This window comes from Lampetra planeri, chromosome 32, assembly GCF_965212315.1.
Source record: "Lampetra planeri chromosome 32, kcLamPlan1.2.h2, whole genome shotgun sequence".
NCBI classification, from domain to species: domain Eukaryota; kingdom Metazoa; phylum Chordata; class Hyperoartia; order Petromyzontiformes; family Petromyzontidae; genus Lampetra; species Lampetra planeri.
Genome location: NC_136138.1, coordinates 10715212 through 10735569, shown reverse-complemented (window position 1 = coordinate 10735569; position 20358 = coordinate 10715212). Strand labels below are relative to the sequence as shown.

The window sequence follows — 20358 nt, the reverse complement described above, 5'->3', positions numbered from 1 at the left end:
GCCAACGCCAGTCACAATTATCTGAACAAGCCTTGGGCCTCCCCGAGGTCGACTCAGCCTAAAATGAGTACCTGGTGCAGTGTGTAAACATCACCACTGGGGAGACAAAGGCGGCCGGGCATGGTGTTGGCCACCTACCCCCTCGTGTGCCCAACCGGCCTTCATTAGGTGCTCGTGAACAGCACTTTCCCCAACAGTCTGTTCAGGCTATACAGGGAACCTTTGTCTTTGTGTGCAGTATTTACGCTGTTCACGCCCCCCGACGTGCTTCGGGAGCAGATGGTCCCCACGAAAGCCATGCCCAGGGCTCCCGAAAAGCCATTACTGTTGGGAATTGTATACGCACACAGACACACACACGTATGAATTTAATAGAGACATCGCGTATAAACACAACAACAACCACTGCTCGTTCACCAGTAAGTGGCGGTGATGTCACCATGGCACTTGTGCCAGGTGAGCTGTACTCTGTATAAATACGAAGATCCCCGTATGGCCTTCACAGACTGTTGGGGAGAGTGCTGTTAGCGAGCACCTATGAAGGCTGACACGGCACACGAGGGGGCGGGTGGCCAACACCACGCCTGGCCGCCTTTGTCTCCCCAGTGGCGATGTTTTTACACACCGCACCAGGTACTCATGTTGAGGCTGAGTCGACCCAAGAGAGGCCCAGGCCGTGAGCGGGAATTGAACTCGGGTCGCCGGGTTCGTAGCTCCACTACCACTCCCCATATATATACGTCCGCTCCGCATGTATAAATACACACACACACAAACATGCACCCTGTACAGACAGGCATAAATGCTTACATGTTCACACAACACTTACGATTAGCACGGTTGACTATGTATGGTGCGAAAGAAGTTCAACATACATACATACATAAAACACTCGAAGGGAGGACTTGCCGAACTGATAATGACGTTCGTGAGGATTCCACAATGAGGATGACGTTGAAGATATCACCACAAAGATAATGATGGTGACTCCACAATGATGATGCTGATAATGATGAGCATCACAAATTCTACGACGAGAACATCGACGACGAGAACATCGACGACGATACCTCACGATGACAACGACGGCGATACCCCACGATAACGACGACACCTCACGATGAAAACAATGACGATACCTCACAATAACAACGACGACGATACCCCACGATAACGACGACACCTCACGATGACAACAACGACAACACCTCACAATAACAACGACGACGATACCCCACGATAACGACGACACCTCACGATGACAACAACGACAACACCTCACAATAACAACGACGACGATACCCCACGATAACGACGACACCTCACGATGACAACAACGACAACACCTCACAATAACAACAACGACGACACCCCACGATAACAATGATGCCGATACTTTAAGATAACAACGACGACGATACTTCACAATAACAATGATGCCGATACTTTACAATAACAACGACGACAATACTTCACAATAACAATGATGCCGATACTTTAAGATAACAACGACGACGATACTTCACAATAACAATGATGCCGATACTTTACGATAACAACGACGACGATACTTCACAATAACAATGATGCCGATACTTTACGATAACAACGACGACAATACTTCACAATAACAATGATGCCGATACTTTACGATAACAACGACGACAATACTTCACAATAACAATGATGCCGATACTTTAAGATAACAACGACGACGATACTTCACAATAACAATGATGCCGATACTTTAAGATAACAACGACGACGATACTTCACAATAACAACGATGCCGATACTTTAAGATAACAACGACGACGATACCTCATGAGGTGTGCCACGTCGTGGCGCGGCAGGGTGCGCAGATTCGACTCTCTCCACTTGACAAACTTCCCGAGGACGGCGCCGGCCGCTTTGGTGGCCATGATGAGGTTCTCCTCGTCCATTGTGAGAACGTTCACGGCCACGAGCACCACGCGCACGTTGATCGACTTGTAGAACTGCACACACCGCCGCCGCCACCAGCCAGCCAACACAGCAACACCAGCATCACCACGACGACCGTGGACCCATCAACGTCACTTCAAATAATTCCAGCATTTTCAAACCGTTTACGCATGATTTTCACTTGGTTCTTTTTTTGGGGCTTTGCCTGAAGGCAGGTCCTTGGCTAACACCTTGTCCATCCGTCCCTCTGATCTAGTCACTCCTCTTCATTCACACAAACACCTCCTTCCTCCAGCTCCTTCAGTATGCCAATCCTTGGCCTTCCTCTCATTATTTTCCCTCCCGGTCTTCCTTCGAGGAGGTCCTTCATCAAACCGTGACCTCACAGGATGCGCCAATCCAGTTCTCCTTTCTCATTCTGATGACTTGCATGATCAACGTTCTTCTTTCGTTAATACCACCAAACATCCCTTTGATGGTCTTCTTTTCTTCTCTGAATAATTTTCACAAATTGTAAATATATTTCCTATAATTTGCACTTCAATCGTATTTTGTACTGTTTGTTGTTGTAACTTTCTGACCCCGTGCCCCTACTGGACATGTGTGAAAAAGAGCTTCATAGCTCATCGTATTTCTCCAGGATAACTAAAGATTTCTATCCTGAAATAATCCAAAATCAATCGGTTTTAATTAACGTATCGACGCATTGCTGCGTAACATCGTGAGATGTCTAATTCTCTCACAATAAAACGTCCATCTCACCAGTGAATCATTCTATCCCCCTCCTGTAACGCACCCGTAACGCACCTGGCTTCGACGAGCTAAGGCCGTGTATCGTCACCACAAGTGCTCCAAGTGAAGCGTGGCTACCATTGATTTTTTTTTGCACAAATGTAAGTCGACGCTCAATAACAAAAGCTCTGGAAGGGCAAGTCGGCTCCCGCAGATTACTTTCAGACAATTCTATTCTTGCGTCTAGAAATATGTTCAGAAGCTGAATGCCAATGTCCAGGAATGCTAGGCACGAGAAGGCTTCAGGAGAGAGAGAGAGTTCGTGTAGTTTTGCTGCTCCTCCGCTGAAGGAACGCAGACTGCACTGCGTTTACTATATGGTCCGTAATTAAGGTCGCATCGATCAATCTTCATTTTACGTGCCAATTTTGTCCTCGATAAAGGAGGCATCAGTACACATTTCAGCAGTGGCGATTGGTGCGAGCCCACTAGGGGCCCTAACCGTTAATTATATTGGGTGCATCACCTGACCGCAACCATTACATAATGAACGGGCTACATCATTCCATAATGCCCAGTCGTGTGAAATAATAAAGCGAATCACCATGCAAATTACGTGAATATTATTACACCTTTAAATGTTTTTGTTGTCACAAGGATCTGCACGGCCTCAATGTGCTGTCGACTCACCGAGTCCATGATGTTGGTCAATTCTGCCATGTCGTGCACCATCGCCGTCTTGTTTCCCTTGTACCGGTTTGTGAACTGCGCCACAGCACACAAACATCTTAAGGTTAACGAAATACACAATCGACAGCTCTGTGTCAACCCACTGCTGTATGAAGGCCTCCCCAAGCAGCAGCAGTCACAGGGGTTGTTCGACCATAGTTGACCGTGCTGGCCGGTGCAGGCACACTAATTGGGGGGGGAAGGGGAAGAAAGAAGGCACGGTAGCGGTTTGGAAATCGCTCACCACTGGTGCCAGTCGTGACCAGAAACCACACCCAGGTTACTCGGTTCCGAGTGTAATGTGCTAAGCACCATCACGGTTTCCCCCTCCCCCACCAATGTGAGATTATTAAGAGTGATTTAGTGATCTTTAAACGAAGGGCAGTAAAAACCACCAACTCTTTAATTGATAGGGGATTGAAGGGTCCGGTTTTTCGAGTTTGCCAGGACCAGGTGTGGCTCGTGGCAGATGACATATTGTATGCCTTTCTCACGTAGATCGGATTACCCGTGGGGTATGCAACAACTACCCTGCTGGCAGAGCCAGCACGAGTGGGTTTTTTTTCATAAAGGTACTGGAGATTGTGATCTCCCTTGAACAGGCGCAAAGCGCATTTTGTCTGCCGATAAGATCATTCGGCACCAATCCGTCAAGCAGCTGAGAGGATAATCAGAAACAATTTCCAGCGCTGGGGTGACGGTCCGACATCACCAGGAATAACCACATTTGGTCGTAACTATACAAGTGGCTGCTCCATTCCACCCAAGCGGCTGTTTACCCAGTACACGTTTAGAGGGACTACTCTGTGTACCATATATATGTCGATTCGCTTTATAAAAGTCTCATCGATGTATAACGAGTGCATGGCGGCCTGTGTATGTGGAGAGAACGGCACACATCAAAGGGGGGCAAACACTCAAAATTTCTGCACAAATAAAGAAAATCCACAGACAGACCCGACTCATCGGATCTACATGTGGACAGAGCTCACTGCTGTCCTGCCATCTCCTGGGCACCTCGCAGCTCCACGTTTATAACACCTAGTATTCCCGGGAAATACACGGAGAAAATGGAACAATCACTGAAACTTTCCCAAAGTAGCGAGGAGAGATAAGTAACCCGAATGACACTGAGAGAGAGGAAGAGACGCACTGTGAGGAACACACACACACACAACTCAGATGCATTGATAAGTAGCCTTGGGGTAGGAGACATCACTCGAAGGTTTCCTAGCCAACGAACAAGAGAGTGTGACAGAACGACGCTTAAAAGGAGGGAGCGTATCCAAGAAGAAAGCCACTGCGGAGATGCAGCAATGAGATTATCTCACATGCACAAGTGAGATGGATTGTGACGTCGTAGAACTGTAAGAAATGGCGATGGCACGGGGAGACCTTCATCCAGCAGTGGATAGAGAATACCAATCTGACGGTTAACAGAGTTCGGGTTCTCACGTTTCATGAACAGCAATGAAAGGGGCTTTCAAAAGCTAACTGCCCAATCTACATATGAATGCGGCCGCTATTGGGAGACTTAAAGAGCTCAGCAGTGGCTTTGAGGATAATAATTTAACAAGTACTGTGTTAAGGGAAGGTGCAATGCAAACCGCCATCGGTTTTAAGCGGCCACCAACTTGGCATTACCCGCCCCCCTCTTTGTTCACACTCCAAATTTAGACTCCCGGTGTGTGAAAGAAACAAACGGCTTGTTGGGAGACGATGCTGTGTGTGTGTGTGTGCAGGTTGACGTTAAACGTCTGAAGATGCACAATTACATTCACCGCGTAAAACAGGTTTAAATGCCCCAGGCCCCGCACGATGGTGGATAACACACGTCCACAAAGGAAGTTAACATCTGCAAGTATGATAATTTTGTCAATCAGCTGATGGATGAAGGCCTCCCCTTGCAATGCGGATCGTGGGCGTTGCTTGACCATAATTCACCACGCTCGTCAGTGCGGGTTGGCGAAGGCAGAGGCGGGGACATAGAAAGTACAATGCAACAATACATTTTGCTGCTCTGCAATGAATGGGTAATATTCCGAAAATCCAGATGGGAATCGTTACATACACTCATAAGGTGCAACCGAGCGGGGAAAATCAGTCGATTAAGCCGACTAACCAAAAACTGTAATCTCTCATCCTGAAGGCAGTAATCCCCCTCCTCCCTGCAAGCCAGACCCAGTGTGACGTGGCCGACAATGCCGATGACATCACCAAGCCCAGAACAGCACCTCCCGTCATGTTATCTAATTAGTCGAGTGATCGAGACGACGTCGACGACGGCTAGAGTCATCTACCGACCGCGCCTGCCGCAACGTTGTTGTGACGATGGTGTGGCCGCCCCCCCCGGGGCGCGTGTGCCGGCGAGACTCACCAGGGTGTTGTCCACCACGAGCAGCAGCTCCACGTAGCGCGTTCCCGGCAGCACGGCGCGGCGCACCTGCGGTGGGAGGGGAACCCGCCATTCGTCTGTTAGCCTCAAACCGGCTCAGATACCGATTGGTTCACGCGCGCGTCTGCACGAGCCGGTACGAGCCGGACTTATGGGTGGGAGGGTGAAGCTATTTTGAAACTGCAATGCTTGATTAACAAAACTGCGTTGCCTCGTTACATTTCGCCCTTCACCCACACGTCCAAACTTTCGGTCACATATTCCTTTAACCTAAGTTAAAGGTCATCATCGAAGACCACAGGCTCCTGGTTTTCTTCCAATCGGCGGTGTGATGCAGTACTTTATCCTGTACAGCTATATGTCCTCAAGTGCTGTGACGGACTGTCTGACTCACAGATGGACATCACGTTTCTTATAACGCCTTGCATTTGTACACAAAGCCCCCTTTGTCAATCCAAGTCAAATAAAAATGTGACTTTTTCTTACAAACGTGTGGCGCCATTCTGGCACGAATCAGACACTCGAAGCGCCATCGCCACGTTAACACTGCCGGACGAGGGCCTCCCCCGACACAGCGATGTCACCGAGCCCATAACTTGGGGGATGGCCGTGCCGGCGGAGCGGAGTGGGCATCTGGTGCCGCCACGAACCCGGATGTGGAGCTGCTGCTGCTGCTGGCCCCCGAGCGGCTCCAGGGCCGGATCGTGGTGCAGCGTGGGCTCCAACGGGTGGACGACGCCGCAAGCGGAGGAGGAGGAGTTTGAGGCGGGGAAGGCGTCGCTCAGACGGAAGACGCGGTGGAGGCTCCCCACCCTCTCCCCCGCCACGCCAGTCCCCCCCCACGGCTCCACCCCGTAGCTCACGTCCCCCACGCTGAAGTGGCCCCTGCACGCAGAGGGAGCGGTTGGCCATAGGTGAACAGAAGCGCAGTGTGTGTGTGTGCGTACGTTTGTATGTTTAACTTCTTTCGCACCGTACGTAGCCAACCATGCTAATCAGAGGTGCGGGGGAAGGACAACAAATTAAACACAAAAAGCAGTTCAAAATAAATTCTTTTCAATCTAGGCTTCAGGCTCCAGTGGCTTCCTAATATCGGAAGAGCATTCCAGACGGCCGCATCGTTACAACACGACACAATGTGGCATCAACATCAGCCACGTTCGATCCATTCTGATCACAGGCCTCCCCAAGCCATCGCCATCTCTCATGATCTTAAAATGTGCTATTTCTCGTAGCACCTGAACTCAAAGCTAGTTTCATTGCTCCGTCTCCTCCGTGAACAGCCTCATTCCATTCCTTGCCTTCCATAATTATTCTTTCAAACAAGTGCCATAGTTATTTACATGATTTCCTGGGTAGACATGTCACGTGTTATTATTATTATTTACTCAATATATTCATATTTATATAAAAGTGCTTTTATTAATTTAATTGACCAAATATGCAAATACAATGTCACATCGGTCAGAATCCTGAAAACTACCACCTAATGCAGCCCACCTTTGACAATCATCGAATCCTAGAAAGTTCTCTGTGTGCTGAAAGAAGCGTGGCAGCTGCCCTGTGATGGCTTCAGCGCTGCCAAATCCACGCTTGAAAACAGCTCGCATGAGAGAATGCAATGCGCTGCCTTTTAACAGCCAACTTCGATTTTGCTTTCACGAAAAAAAGACCCCGTTGCCAGTTCCTGCCAGCAACAACAAAAAACTAAAGCCGACAGCGTAAACCATTTGACGTCGCTGTTTCTTTTTGTTTATTATTGAAAACAAGACAGCAACGAAAAACATTCGTGAAAAATACACTAACGCAGGGACGTTTGCGCTGTGGTGTAAATGGTCAGGGCACTGGGACTTGCTATCCAGGTCACTGGTTTGATGCGATCTCCCAAAACAACGGTGCAGGTTTCTTAATTCCGCTCCCACCACCTCTGTCCACTTCGGCAATAATAAATGGGTGCACCGCAGTTAGTAGTCCCGCCACCTCGGATGCTTCTAGCCGGTGTGGAAAAGTAGGCCAAATACTCTCTAGAAGCTCGCTCTAAGTGGAGAGGCCCTTCCATCAGCAGTGGCATGAGCAAGTAATCTGGCCTATGAGACAATCACCCTCAATACGGGTGATCCTGTCAGACTTTGGAAACTAAGCAAACTAAAATAAACGAGTTTTTATTTTACCAGGTAAGCCCCACTGAGCTTCATAGCTCTTTTTCAGAAGCGACCTGGCCACAAACGATAGCTCAACGAAGTGGCTTATCACGTGGACATTTATAGCAGCCAAATACTCTAAATGCACGTTGATTCTAAATGTGGAGGGGAAAACCCGGGGAGAGAGACACGCAAACTCCAAATATACATTGAACCCACGACCTCCTATATAATAAATTCGGTACTCTCAATGTATTCCCGTGTAGCCAAACACATACAACTGCAGGACCTTGGATAATAGGTGTATCATTAATAATATTACAAAGGTAATTAATGTCACACAAATCTTTACCTGAGCCCGTAGCAAGTGCTGACACTGGCAGTTGACCCCGATTCACCTTCAATATCACCATGGTAGTAGCAGTGAGCCTGTGGATAACACAAAAAGCGCTTAGACAGAACACATTATTATAAGACCACAAGAAAAGAAACAATTCTTTATTTACTGAGGAAAGCCTCAGTGAGCCTATTTATTTCATGTCATTGTGATGACAGATGCTTTCCATCTTCAATAAACTGCTTCTATTCCTCTCTTATAACAACCCCCATCTCTTTTCCCCGAGTCCATCATTCTCCTACTCCCTGACCCCGCCCCCCAGCTATGACCAGGCCTACCACTATAATTACCCCTATGAATACCCCTATCAATACCCCTATCACTACCCCGATCACTACACCAACCCCTATCATTACCCCTATCAATACCCCTATCACTACCCCTATCACTACCCCAACCCATATCACTACCCCTATCACTACCCCAACCCATATCACTACCCCTATCACTACCCCAACCCAGATCACTACCCCAACCCAGACAACTACACCAACCCCTATCACTATCACTACCCCAATCCATATCACTACCCCAACCCATATCACTACCCCAAGCCAGACCACTACCCCAATCCCTATCAATACCCCTATCAATACCCCAACCCATATCACTACCCCAACCCAGATCACTATACCAACCCCCATCACTACCCCTATCACTATCACTACCCCAATCCCTATCAATACCCCTATCAATACCCCTATCACTATCCTTATCACTACCGCAACCCATATCACTATACCAACCCCCATCACTACCCCTATCACTATCACTACCCCAATCCCTATCAATACCCCTATCACTATCCTTATCACTACCGCAACCCATATCACTACCCCTACCCATCACTACCTCAACCCCGCCTTAACCACTCCCACCTGTCCTCCTTACTGTCACCATGACTACGCCACAACTTGTTTTCACAACCCCACTCTATTTTAACCATTATTATATTGCGTACAATTGTTGTAAAGCGCATTGGTTTAAGGCGCTGCTAGAAAAAATTTCACGGCCTGCACCGTCTACTTCCCACGATGGCTACTTCTGTCGGATGGCCCTGTTTTGAGAACTCAGGCAAATACATTTTTAATGATTGAAAAGTATATGGGAGTAAACGGGAGTGGGCGGAAGACCCCAAGCAAACGAATGGGAAAACACTCACACCGCACTGCACTCTATGTGGCGGCTTCTTGCCTAGAACGTTGTACAACTACCACCAAACATAATTTGTGTAATCGGCCACATTGTACTGATAAGTTTCAGAACCCTAAAACAAGTTCAGGTTTGGGTGCTTAAACAAATACAGCTGGAAAACATTGCTCCAGGAAAAGAAATGCATTGAGCATTTGACAAGTTTACTTTAAGAAATGTTTACATCTGAGATATTTGAAAAGTATTTTAAGTTAGCCGTCATTTCGGTTGACTAGTCAGGAAGGCGTACAGTTAAAGTTACGTCAATACATGCTCCTGGGTGTGTGAAACAATCCAAACTACAGCTACTTGAGACTGTGTGATACCGTGTACACACCGAACCTACCACAACAGCAAGACCCTAAGGGATAATCCGACCTTTCCCAACACATTCCTGCGGAGGGAGCTGGTAGGAACGTTGGGTTGCTCGGTCAATGGCCAGGGTCAACGGCGGCGTGGTGTATTCCGCAAATATGCCCGACTGTGAGGGCGGGCTTAAGCCGGCGTGAGTAGGTTAAACGTTGAGTTTTATAAGGGCACCACGGGGTGACCAGCCCCTCCCCTCCCCACCCAGCCCCACCCCTCCAACCCCCCACCCAGCCCCACCCTCCCCACCCAGCCCCTCCCCACCCTCCCCACCCAGCCCCTCCCCTCCCCACCCAGCTCCACCCTCCCCACCCAGCCCTTCCCCACCCTCACCTCCCCTCTCCACCCAGCCCCACCCCTCCCATTTTTGATGCACAACGGACGGACACAATAATCCCCTGTGGGCTGGTGGAACCAGGAGGTTCCTACCAGTATAACATCCAACTGAATATGACTGTATCAGTAGGCGGTACTGATTTCTGCAAGTGACTGCTCTCAAACATACCACTACCAATATTCATTGAACAGCAGGTATTATAACATCATTCCTCTCAGAGAGGTACAGCCAAAGGAGATGTACAGCGAAGCTGAATTAAAATACTTGTGTATCAATATATATGGATGTTGAACTTCTTTCGCACCGTATGTACTGTACTATCATTAGCCATGATCTGTCCACTGCTGGACGAAGACCTCCCAAAGCCGTTTCCATCTCTCACGGTTGAAATTGTCTACCACTGTGCCAACAATTTAACCTTTTGATCTTTACAGATATCAATTTATTTGTTTTCAGATTACAGACGTGGGTTGTAGATATATGTTAGACACCCATTTGCTGTACTGCCTTCAAGTCGATGAATGAAAGAGCATGGACCACTAAACTCTTGTGTAGGTAACATTTCCTTTCTTTTAATCTGGCAGCAAGATCAGATAGCCTTGTGTAAGATCTGGGAGCGTGCGAGGGTGGTTTAATTTATATATTTTTACCTTTGTATATATCAGGGCATGAAACACTTTGTACCAGTCTGCACAATTTAGTTCCAGCTGACTGAAATGCGCATCAGCTCGAAACGATGTTAAGCTATACTGGTACGAAGTTCGCTTTCTCGGTTGTGCCATTTCGCTCTTTGACGCACTTCAGGGCTACACTGCGTCACGACGTCTGACGTTCTGCTCCATATGCTGACAGCGACATCAGGAACTGTCTCTCAATCCAGTTCCCCAAAGAAGCGCCCAGCATGCTGGACATCACGCCGAATGACAAAGTGGCAACAAGCCAAAAATGCGACTGAGATCTAACGACCTTGTTTGTTTTTCACTGCCAAGCCTTTTTAATCGGTGACTCTTGGACTCTAAACAGACGAGTGGTGCGTGATTTAGCTGAAATCTCCTGCACATTGCTCATGAATACAAAAACGAAAACTTTTTTTCACTATTTTTATTTTACCAGGTAAGGCCCACTGAGCTATATAGCTCTTTTTCAGAAGCGACCTGGTCACAAATCATAGCCCAACAAAGTGGCTTATCATGTGGACATTTACAGCAGTCAAATACTCTAAACGCATGTTTCTAAATGTGGAGGGAAAAACCGAAGGACCCGGAGAAAAATCCGCGCGACCACGGGAAGAGAAACATACAAACTCCAAATATACAGCAGCAGGCGTCAGGGTCAGGAGTGAACCCACGACCTCCTGTATACCGGGAGAGGTAGTTAACATCTCGCCACAGTGTAAGCCGCAAGTAGAGTCTGCTTCGCATAGAGCCATTCCACAGATGTTCTGCAGATTGTGAGCATATACATTAACAACCACACAAATGCTAAATAATGAAGAGAGTGGTGGCACAGTGGTTAGTTCACTACACACTGCACCGAGCGACCTAAGTTTGATTCTCAGCCAAGTTGAATGTCAGTGGCGAGCAATAATCTGAACCGGTCCTGCCCTCCCCCCAATCCCCCACCACTCCCAGTAGTGGATTGACAATAGCTTGAAAATTATCCTGAATATTAAATATCCTGGTAAACGAGGGCGTTATGTAAAAAAAACTTACGGTGACATTTGTAAAGGAGTGTGCTCTTCCTGTGTAGGTTGTTATTAAATGGGCGGGTAGCAGGTCCCTACATCGCACGCACAAAATAGTAACACGATTAAACCAATAAACATACGTGTTCATTTGTTGTTAGGCATTGCACCAAACAATGAAAATGTACTCTAGTACTTTGCTCTTACACATTGTACAATACAACACACTATTTTACATTTGAACATGGCTTTTAAATAAGCTATTTTACTCTTTAAATTAGACGGTATGTGTTGCTATTGTGTGTACATATATATTCCAACGTGTATATATATACACGTGGGTAGCGGTAGTGTCTATGTGGGAGTGGTAGTGTAGTGGTTAGTCTGCTGCGCTATTAATCTGGCAAACAGAGTTCGATTCCTACTCATGACCAACATCACTGACTGTTATCTAAACCAGTCCTGAGCCTAGGTCGACTCAGTCTTACAGGAGTAACTGGTGTGCTTTGTAAACATCGCCACTGGGGAGACAAAGGCGGCTGGGCGTGGTGCTGGCCACCCACTCCCTAGTGTGCTGTGCCGGCCTTCATAAGTGCTTGCTAACAGCACTTGCCACAAACGATCTGCTAAGGCTATACGGGGAATCTTTGTCTTTGTATGTATGCATCGATGACGACGGTGATCACCTGTTCCGCTCGAGGTTGAGAATGAAATCCTTGTTATCCACACGCACGACGTACTGTACCCTGTCTGGGTGCACTGCCTGTAAGACACCAAGCAGCACACGGTCCAAACACAGTACAGTACTTAAATATCAGAATCAGAATATTTATTCAAGCTCGAGGAATCCGATGAGATATAGAGCACTTTTTCATAGACCTATGTATGCATGTAGAACTTAATTCGCACCATACGTAGCCAACCGAGCTAATCGGAGGTGCGTTTGCACCACTGCAGTACCTGAAGTAAAACTACCCACAAGGATACCCCATACAAACTGCAGCATTGACATAGCAACCATACCACCCTCCCCACACACACAGCATGTTGACAGCAAAGGCTCATGAATGCAACAGCCTCAAAACGCTTGTTGAGAAATACACAGCGTACAAGCCGTACCTTGGGAGGAATGCTGTGGCGTTCTGTGATAAGAACAAATTCCCATGGGGGCTTTCACTTTTACCCACAACCCCCAACTGCTTTGACTACCCCAAACACTTGCAGCAGAGGAGGTATTACCACCCCTGTGAAACTTGACAACGCGGTACGTGAGCCAACGAAGAGCGTGGCCGTACCTCAGGGCTGGCGGGCTGGATCTCACGCTTGTGCCGTCCATCCAGCCTGTACGGCTCCGTCAGGCTGAAGCGCAGAGGCTCGTAGGAGTCAGTCCCTGGGTCTGCCATCCGTAACGCATCCTCAGCTGCGTGTAGACAACAACGATGATGATGATTTGCATTGATGAGAGTCCGAACCGATGGACTGTCATTCCACAGGTCGTAGAGTGAACGTAGTCCCACCTCTTCCAAGACGTCTGACCAGTAGACCAGAATAGCCTCCAAAGGAGCACCCCTCTAATGGAGGTCCTTCCACCAGCAGTGGTGAGCACGTAATTGCACGGCTGCGCTTTTAATTTTACCTCATTGCGACCACAAATGATAGGTCTGGACCAAATGATTACCTCTTGCAAGGCGTCAAGTCTGCATTAACCACAAGTACTTGTGGCAAAGCATGCACACAAACATGCTCCGATATCACAAAGTACAGTACTTACACATTGTGGCTTTATAACAAATAAAAAGCCACTTTGTGCCCGGTGCCACTCCGGTTATTTACTTATTTACAAAGCACCTCCACTTTGTCATTCGGCGTGATGTGTTATGCTCAATTCATTAACGCAACCACTTTTTTTAGCGATGTGAAAAACAGGTAAGGAAATCATTATGAGGGGCAGAGTGGTGGTTCGTAAGCTGCGATCTGAACCAGGCAACCCGGGTTCGATTCCTGGTCATCGCTAAAATCAGTGGTGGGTTTTATCTGAAGTTCTATTGAGCATGCCCCACCCTCCATTTGCCAACCTTCACAGACCAAAATAGCGAAGTATGGTGAAACAATCCCCATGCCTCGTGATGTGGGAACGCCGAACAAAGGGGCCACAAATTATATGATGAATTACGACGAACAATAGTTGCAAGGAACCAAAACTTAATATGCCCAGAAACATGTCTTCAAGAAAACAAATTAACACAATTTTCTTGAAAAGGTGACCTTGTGTTCACACAAACACAAAGGGCTGTTATGAAGTATTTGACGTGTTGCTAAATGAACACTGCGAAAAGCATTTTTTCCTGCAATTCAAGATTCAATCTCAGTCGTTGCCAACCATAACCATACCGACACATTTTCCTCCGACAAGTTTTCTTAACCCTCTTTTTTTTAAACGGATAATAATCCGGATGTAAGGGTGAACTCAAGTAATTGTCTAAATCTTAAACGTAAACTCTATTTGAAATCCCATGAGTCAGATTCTAAGGAATTCGGTGTTTGAGATGTGGGTGGAGACTTTTTTTATTGCATTTTAGGCGGTGAAAGGTCCTCATTTTACAGGCTGTAACTCGTGTTGTTCCGCATATTGTTCGATGTTTCGCTTTTTCAGGAACTGGACAATTCAGTTCCCCGAAGAAGTGTGCTGAGCATGTGTGGAGCACGCAACGTTGGGTGTGACATCGTGATGAACAACAACGTGCGGTGAAACCCGAAAAAAACCACACAAGTCGTGTAAAGTGTGGCGAAGGCGTTCCAACACAAACTTGAAATTAGAAGGGGAACGGATACAAATGAAAGACCCAACACAGGGACATCCAAAGCGAACGAGGCGGGAAATGTTTTCTCAGAGCCCATGGGATGCTACTTATAGATTTAAAGTTAATAACCGTAGAAAATCTCATAACAGAAGCCAATAACGTGGAACATGCTGCATGTGCACTTACCTGAGTTATGCAAGTAGACTGGTATTAACTAACGTCTGTTATATACCACTGTATAACTTCCCTGCGTTGTTTTTTTATGAAGGCACTAAAGTATATTATATTATGGGAAGTTAAAATGTTATTCTGGGATATTTATGAACATGAACAAGCTCGCGATTATAACAGATATTGAACTTCCAAAAGCCAATAATTTTTCAGCATACATTTTCGTGGATGGGGATGGAGTGGTGGTGCAGTAATTAGCAGAGGTGTGGACTCGAGTCATGTGACTTGGACTCGAGTCAGACTCGAGTCATGAATTTGATGACTTGCGACTCGACTTGGACTTGCATAACAATGACTTTGTCCCACCTATGAGATGTGGACTCGAGTCATGTGACTTGGACTCGAGTCAGACTCGAGTCATGAATTTGATGACTTGCGACTCGACTTGGACTTGCATAACAATGACTTTGTCACACCTCTGGTAATTAGCACACTGCGCTATAAACACGGCCACTGGCCGAGTTCAATTCCTCACCATGGCCAACGTGAGTGGCAAATGATATCAGAACTGGTCCTGGCAATTTAAAGCTTTCGTGACAGCAGGGATTCATATTCTTGGTTCTTTCGGTAAAGTCACGTAGAAGGGAAATAATAAAATAATAAAAATAAAACATAAAATAAAATTCTCACGACGTTTTGGCCACAACGCAAGCAGACGCTGTCTTTCCGACAGCTCTGTTCTTCACCTGATGACGGCTGCTTGCGTTGTGGCCGAAACGTCGTGAGAATTTAATTTAATTATGTTTTATTTTTATTATTGTATTATTTCCCTTCTACGTGACTTTACCGAAAGAACCAAGAATATGGTCCTGGCAACTCCATTCCCCAAACCTGCACTGACCAGCGTAGTGAAGTATGATCAAATAACTTCTGTGACTTGGGCAGAGTCGACCTGACCATCTAGCAGTGACTTGAGAAAGGGCTGTATGGTAGTTATATTTTTACGTTAAATTGTACAGACCACCTTTATATAAAAGACCTACCATGCGGTAATATACATTGCTTGTGTCATTATGTACATCAATTTTTCGCTTACATTTTTTTGGGCATTTTACCCACAATTTGTTTGTCCAATTGTACTATTGCTATCATGCCACAACACACGCACAAACAAAACATTTGGAAATCTCAAAAAGAAGTAATAAGTGGTGATCAGGCTAAGTCCATCAACCAGCTACACTTGAGAAGCCAGCGATATCAAGAGCCCATGTCCCAACCCAGGCGCTTGGCAGTGCAGGCTCAGAGCTCTGACCTCTGACCCCATCCGTCCATCTCCACAATACATTATCTTAAATAAATAACTCATGCTGTATGGAAAACCATCCATCAAGCTGTGCCAGTATTTATCTTCACTCAATGCGGGTACTCTGGTACTGTACTGTATTGTGAAACGCATGCCAACCCAGTTTTCTAAGCTGCTGGATTAAATTCAACTCTGTGACCAAAATCTACAGAGTCGAAAGTTGAGAAATGTGAGAAATCAAAGTTTGCCCTGCACCTAAGAGCGTTAAACAAATTACGTGGTGATGCTGCGTTGGTAGTGATGCACAAGCACAAGTAATAAAACAAATCTCAACACATTGGTCACTCACACTGCCGGGTCATCGGAAAACATTAATATATATACTGCACAGTAGTTCTCATCAGGCCCCAATGTGTTAAGTTCAGTCTCCAACTCAAATTATCCACTTCGTATTTTTTGGCCTCTCCATGTATGTGCAATGAATAACAGTAATTGCCTGAAAATGTCACCTGTTTTATAAGTTTCCTTTTAAGGCAGTGTTCAATATACAGTATTAGTCATCGAGATATCACATGAGCCTCCGACAAACCACAAGTATAACTCACACAGAGCTTCATGTCAACACGTTCCCAACTTCCTTTGATAATGCATTATGAAATAGGAAGAGGTTTACATCAGCTCTTTATTGTTATTTCAAACTGTTTGCACACAATTCTTACTTCGCTTACTCAAGAAGATGCGTTTCCTGTGTGCTTTTAAAATATTGCATGTCTCAAGGAGGGCAACTTACTTTATTATTCAATGGTTTCTTTATTTACTTTCTTATACTGTATTGCAAGTTGGCCTTATTCCAAAGGCAAATAATCTAACAGCCAATGAACGTGCCACCACTGGTCCAGTGTGAGCCAAGCTTGTGGATCAATTCCTGCAGTCACCCAGTAAATCCTGAGATACATTACAAAAATGTGCTGTCTGCAAAGAGGACAAACAGTAATAGTACTCAAGTAATTTAATAGTAAATATGTTTTCTCCTATTGTCAATGAACTGCTGGATGAAGGCCTACCCGCACCGTGTTGGTCATCAGGGTTGTTTGACCATACTTCACCACGCTGTCAGTATGGACTGGTGACAGGGGGGTGGCCCAGGACTGGTTCAGCTATCACTCAACACTGATTGCTAGACGTGGTTAAGGAAACAAACTTAAGTTGAAAAGTTTATAGCTCAGTGAGCTATAATATATATTTATATATAATACATTATCAAAGACCTTAAGATAAAATAATTTGCATAGTCTGGAGACTGAATTGAGCCTGAATGCAAAAGCAATGAATACTATCATGACTATTATTCTTATTTTCCCTGGCTTCAACATTTTTTAGCCAATACCCTGGTACAAAGACTGCAACATAAGTGTGACACCTTCCCCTTGCCAGAGATGCCGCCTGTGTGCCACGCGTTAGCCAACAAAGACAAGTCTTTCGACTGTGTACTTGGCCACTCTTAATTCCCCCCAGGTAATTTTCCGTAATATTCGGTTCACGAGACAAAAAAAACCCATAATGCCATTGCGGCCAGGAAACACATTTATTGAATGTATAGTACAGTAAATATATGACAGTTGTGTTTGTAAATTCACATTCTATCAACATACACTGCACTAATACAGTAAAGTACTGTATTGTATTGTTGGCAATACTGCATTTAAGTATCTGCCCATCAGCTGTCTTACAACGACACTACCATACACTATAGATAGGCAGATATAGATAGGCAGATGTCCTCTTCATAAATGTCGTATCTCCACATCAAAATAAATGATTTACACAACCTATGAACTCTCTGGTAGTTCCAGATGTTAAGGGCCCCATGCCTCTAAACATCTGGAAGTTCACCAACATTGGTTCAAGCAGGACTGACTCTGCTGATGAGATGCTGTATGTCAAAATCGGTCCAAAATGGTTCTCCATTTTACGTGGCTAAAATATTAGCTGTAAGAAATGTAAAGCATGAGTTTTAATGTCATGTAATGAACATCACTTGAATGCAGTGGTCGGGAAGTTTCTGATTCCCTAAAATGTGAACCAGAGGTCACTTAAAATTATCTCAGAGGTAGCTTTGTAACATCTGGATTCATGGGCAAGCCTAGGCACGTAACCAGTTACACTGCTTTCACGACATGACATCGATAGCAAAAATCGGAATAAAATCAGGGGTTCAAAATAACAAAAATATGTAACCATACTAGAAATTTACTGAAGAAAATGTGTGCCTAGACTCATGGGTTGTTCTTCCATTCCTTTGCAAAACAGTCTAAATAAAAGGACATGAAGGTTCTTTTGCCAAGCACAAATTTACATCTAGTTTATTATTGAGAACGTGTTTTTCCATCTCCCTGATATCAGAGACGGATTTAAAGATAAAATACAGCGATATGATCGTTCATGGGACTCTGGCAATAAAGTAAGGTGGAGCTCTGACCACATTACCCAATTACCTCTTACACTGGTCCTTAATGCCATCTGACTACACACATTCCAAACAGACTCCCAGTCCCCCTTAAAACTATTGCACCTGGATGTAGTGCAAGTGCTATAAAATGCAGAGCCACTGTAATACACACAGTGTATGCTCAATAGCATAGTATGTGAAAGGGCTGGGGTGGTGGTGGCAAGTGATTCGCACATGACACATTAAACCTAGAGCCTTGAGAGTTAGATTCCTGGCCACAGCTAACATTAATTAGGAGTAATATCTGAATTGGCCCTGGGTTCACCCTTCACGAACCCACACTGACCAGCGTGGTGAAGTATGGTCAAACACAGCCCATGACTAACACGGCATGAAAAGGTTTTCATCCTGCAGTGGATTTTAAAAGGACTGAAATTAGATATTGTATCTGTAAAATATTACAACAGTTAGCCATCCCCGTAATGTCTTACCCAGCAGGTTTGAACAAAAATACTGACCATCCAGGCATTTGTCTGGTAAGCTGGGTGCTGGAGTTGGGCCATCACACGCCAGGTCCAAAGTGAATTTCAGCTTTTCACCACTGCGGCCATTGGTGGCTTTCAGGCGACATTGCCATATTATAATTATTTTTTTTATCAATTCGGTTACAATCATGTTGGGAGGTTGGATATAATCAATGCAGAATTTCAAAATTAACATTGTTTATATTAAGCCCCTTTTAAAACTCTGAAACAGCCATTTTAACGTCTTTTTATATCAACAAATTCAATTTTAAAAAATCCAGGTGAGGCACCACCCACATTTATTCTGTGACCATTTCGTACATTTGGGTTATTTTCCCCCAACACCTCAGCTGTGCATTTGAGTAAAAAATGTCTACCAAAATCTTAGCGTGATGGATAACAGTGACATTCTATTCATGCGTATGGCAATATGTTCAGGAACTAAACTCCAATGTCGATGTCTGTTAGCCACGAGAGGGCTTCAGGAGAAAGTTCGCATAGTTTTGCTGTTCCTCCGTTGAAGAAGCGCATTCGATCGTGGCTTACTAAATGGTCCATAGTTTGGGTCGCATGGCCACAATTCCAGGGTGAAAAAGGAATTATAACAGGACACACTGTACAATAAGTCCTCTATTTAGAATATACAGAACATCTGCTGAGACAGTGTGTAATGTTATTACAGAAAGCCCAACACACTGATACACGTAACACATATACACAGGGTTTGTTGTTGTTACAAAGGGTTTTATTAGTTTTGCAGCTAACCCAGACAGACTTTTCAGTTCGCTGGACTACGGCTTTCCCCCATTCGCTTGGCCAGACGGGGATTTAATGCCATGACCCTTACCAATCAAGCAGGCACCAATTGTCTCAGCAGATGTTACTCACACTGCAGTTAACACTGTAGAGGTTTCATCATGTTCCATATTTTCTCGCAGCAGCTGCTCACTAAATAATTAAAAGGTTTTGTCGCCAGGCACGAGACTGTCTGTGTAATGAGGAATCACGATTAGTGGGGTAATTGGGAATGCCTTAACGACACTGGGCAATTAACAATCCACGAGGCAATTAGGAACACGGATTTTGCGAAATCGTGAATGAAGAAAGTGCTCAAGTCACTTCTGCTCCAACATACATTGGCTGTGCTTTGGTCTGAGACTAGCAGCTTTGGTGGACTATTAACACCAGCACAGT

At 45.5% G+C, this 20358-nt stretch overlaps 1 protein-coding gene across 2 annotated transcripts in view; it reads right to left on the bottom strand.

Moving 5' to 3' along the window:
* LOC144729456 (disintegrin and metalloproteinase domain-containing protein 9-like) overlaps positions 1-20358 on the bottom strand; it is a 41091-nt gene that overhangs the window by 19583 nt on the left and 1150 nt on the right. For both annotated transcript variants that reach the window (XM_078609763.1, XM_078609764.1), the window contains exons 2-10: positions 13212-13336; positions 12603-12679; positions 11945-12011; positions 8294-8370; positions 6451-6685; positions 5783-5848; positions 3367-3441; positions 1822-1997; positions 246-324 (exon numbers count right to left, since the gene is read on the bottom strand). In XM_078609763.1, coding sequence (XP_078465889.1) covers positions 246-324; positions 1822-1997; positions 3367-3441; positions 5783-5848; positions 6451-6685; positions 8294-8370; positions 11945-12011; positions 12603-12679; positions 13212-13336 — 977 coding nt within the window. The remainder of the gene's footprint in view (positions 1-245; positions 325-1821; positions 1998-3366; positions 3442-5782; positions 5849-6450; positions 6686-8293; positions 8371-11944; positions 12012-12602; positions 12680-13211; positions 13337-20358) is intronic.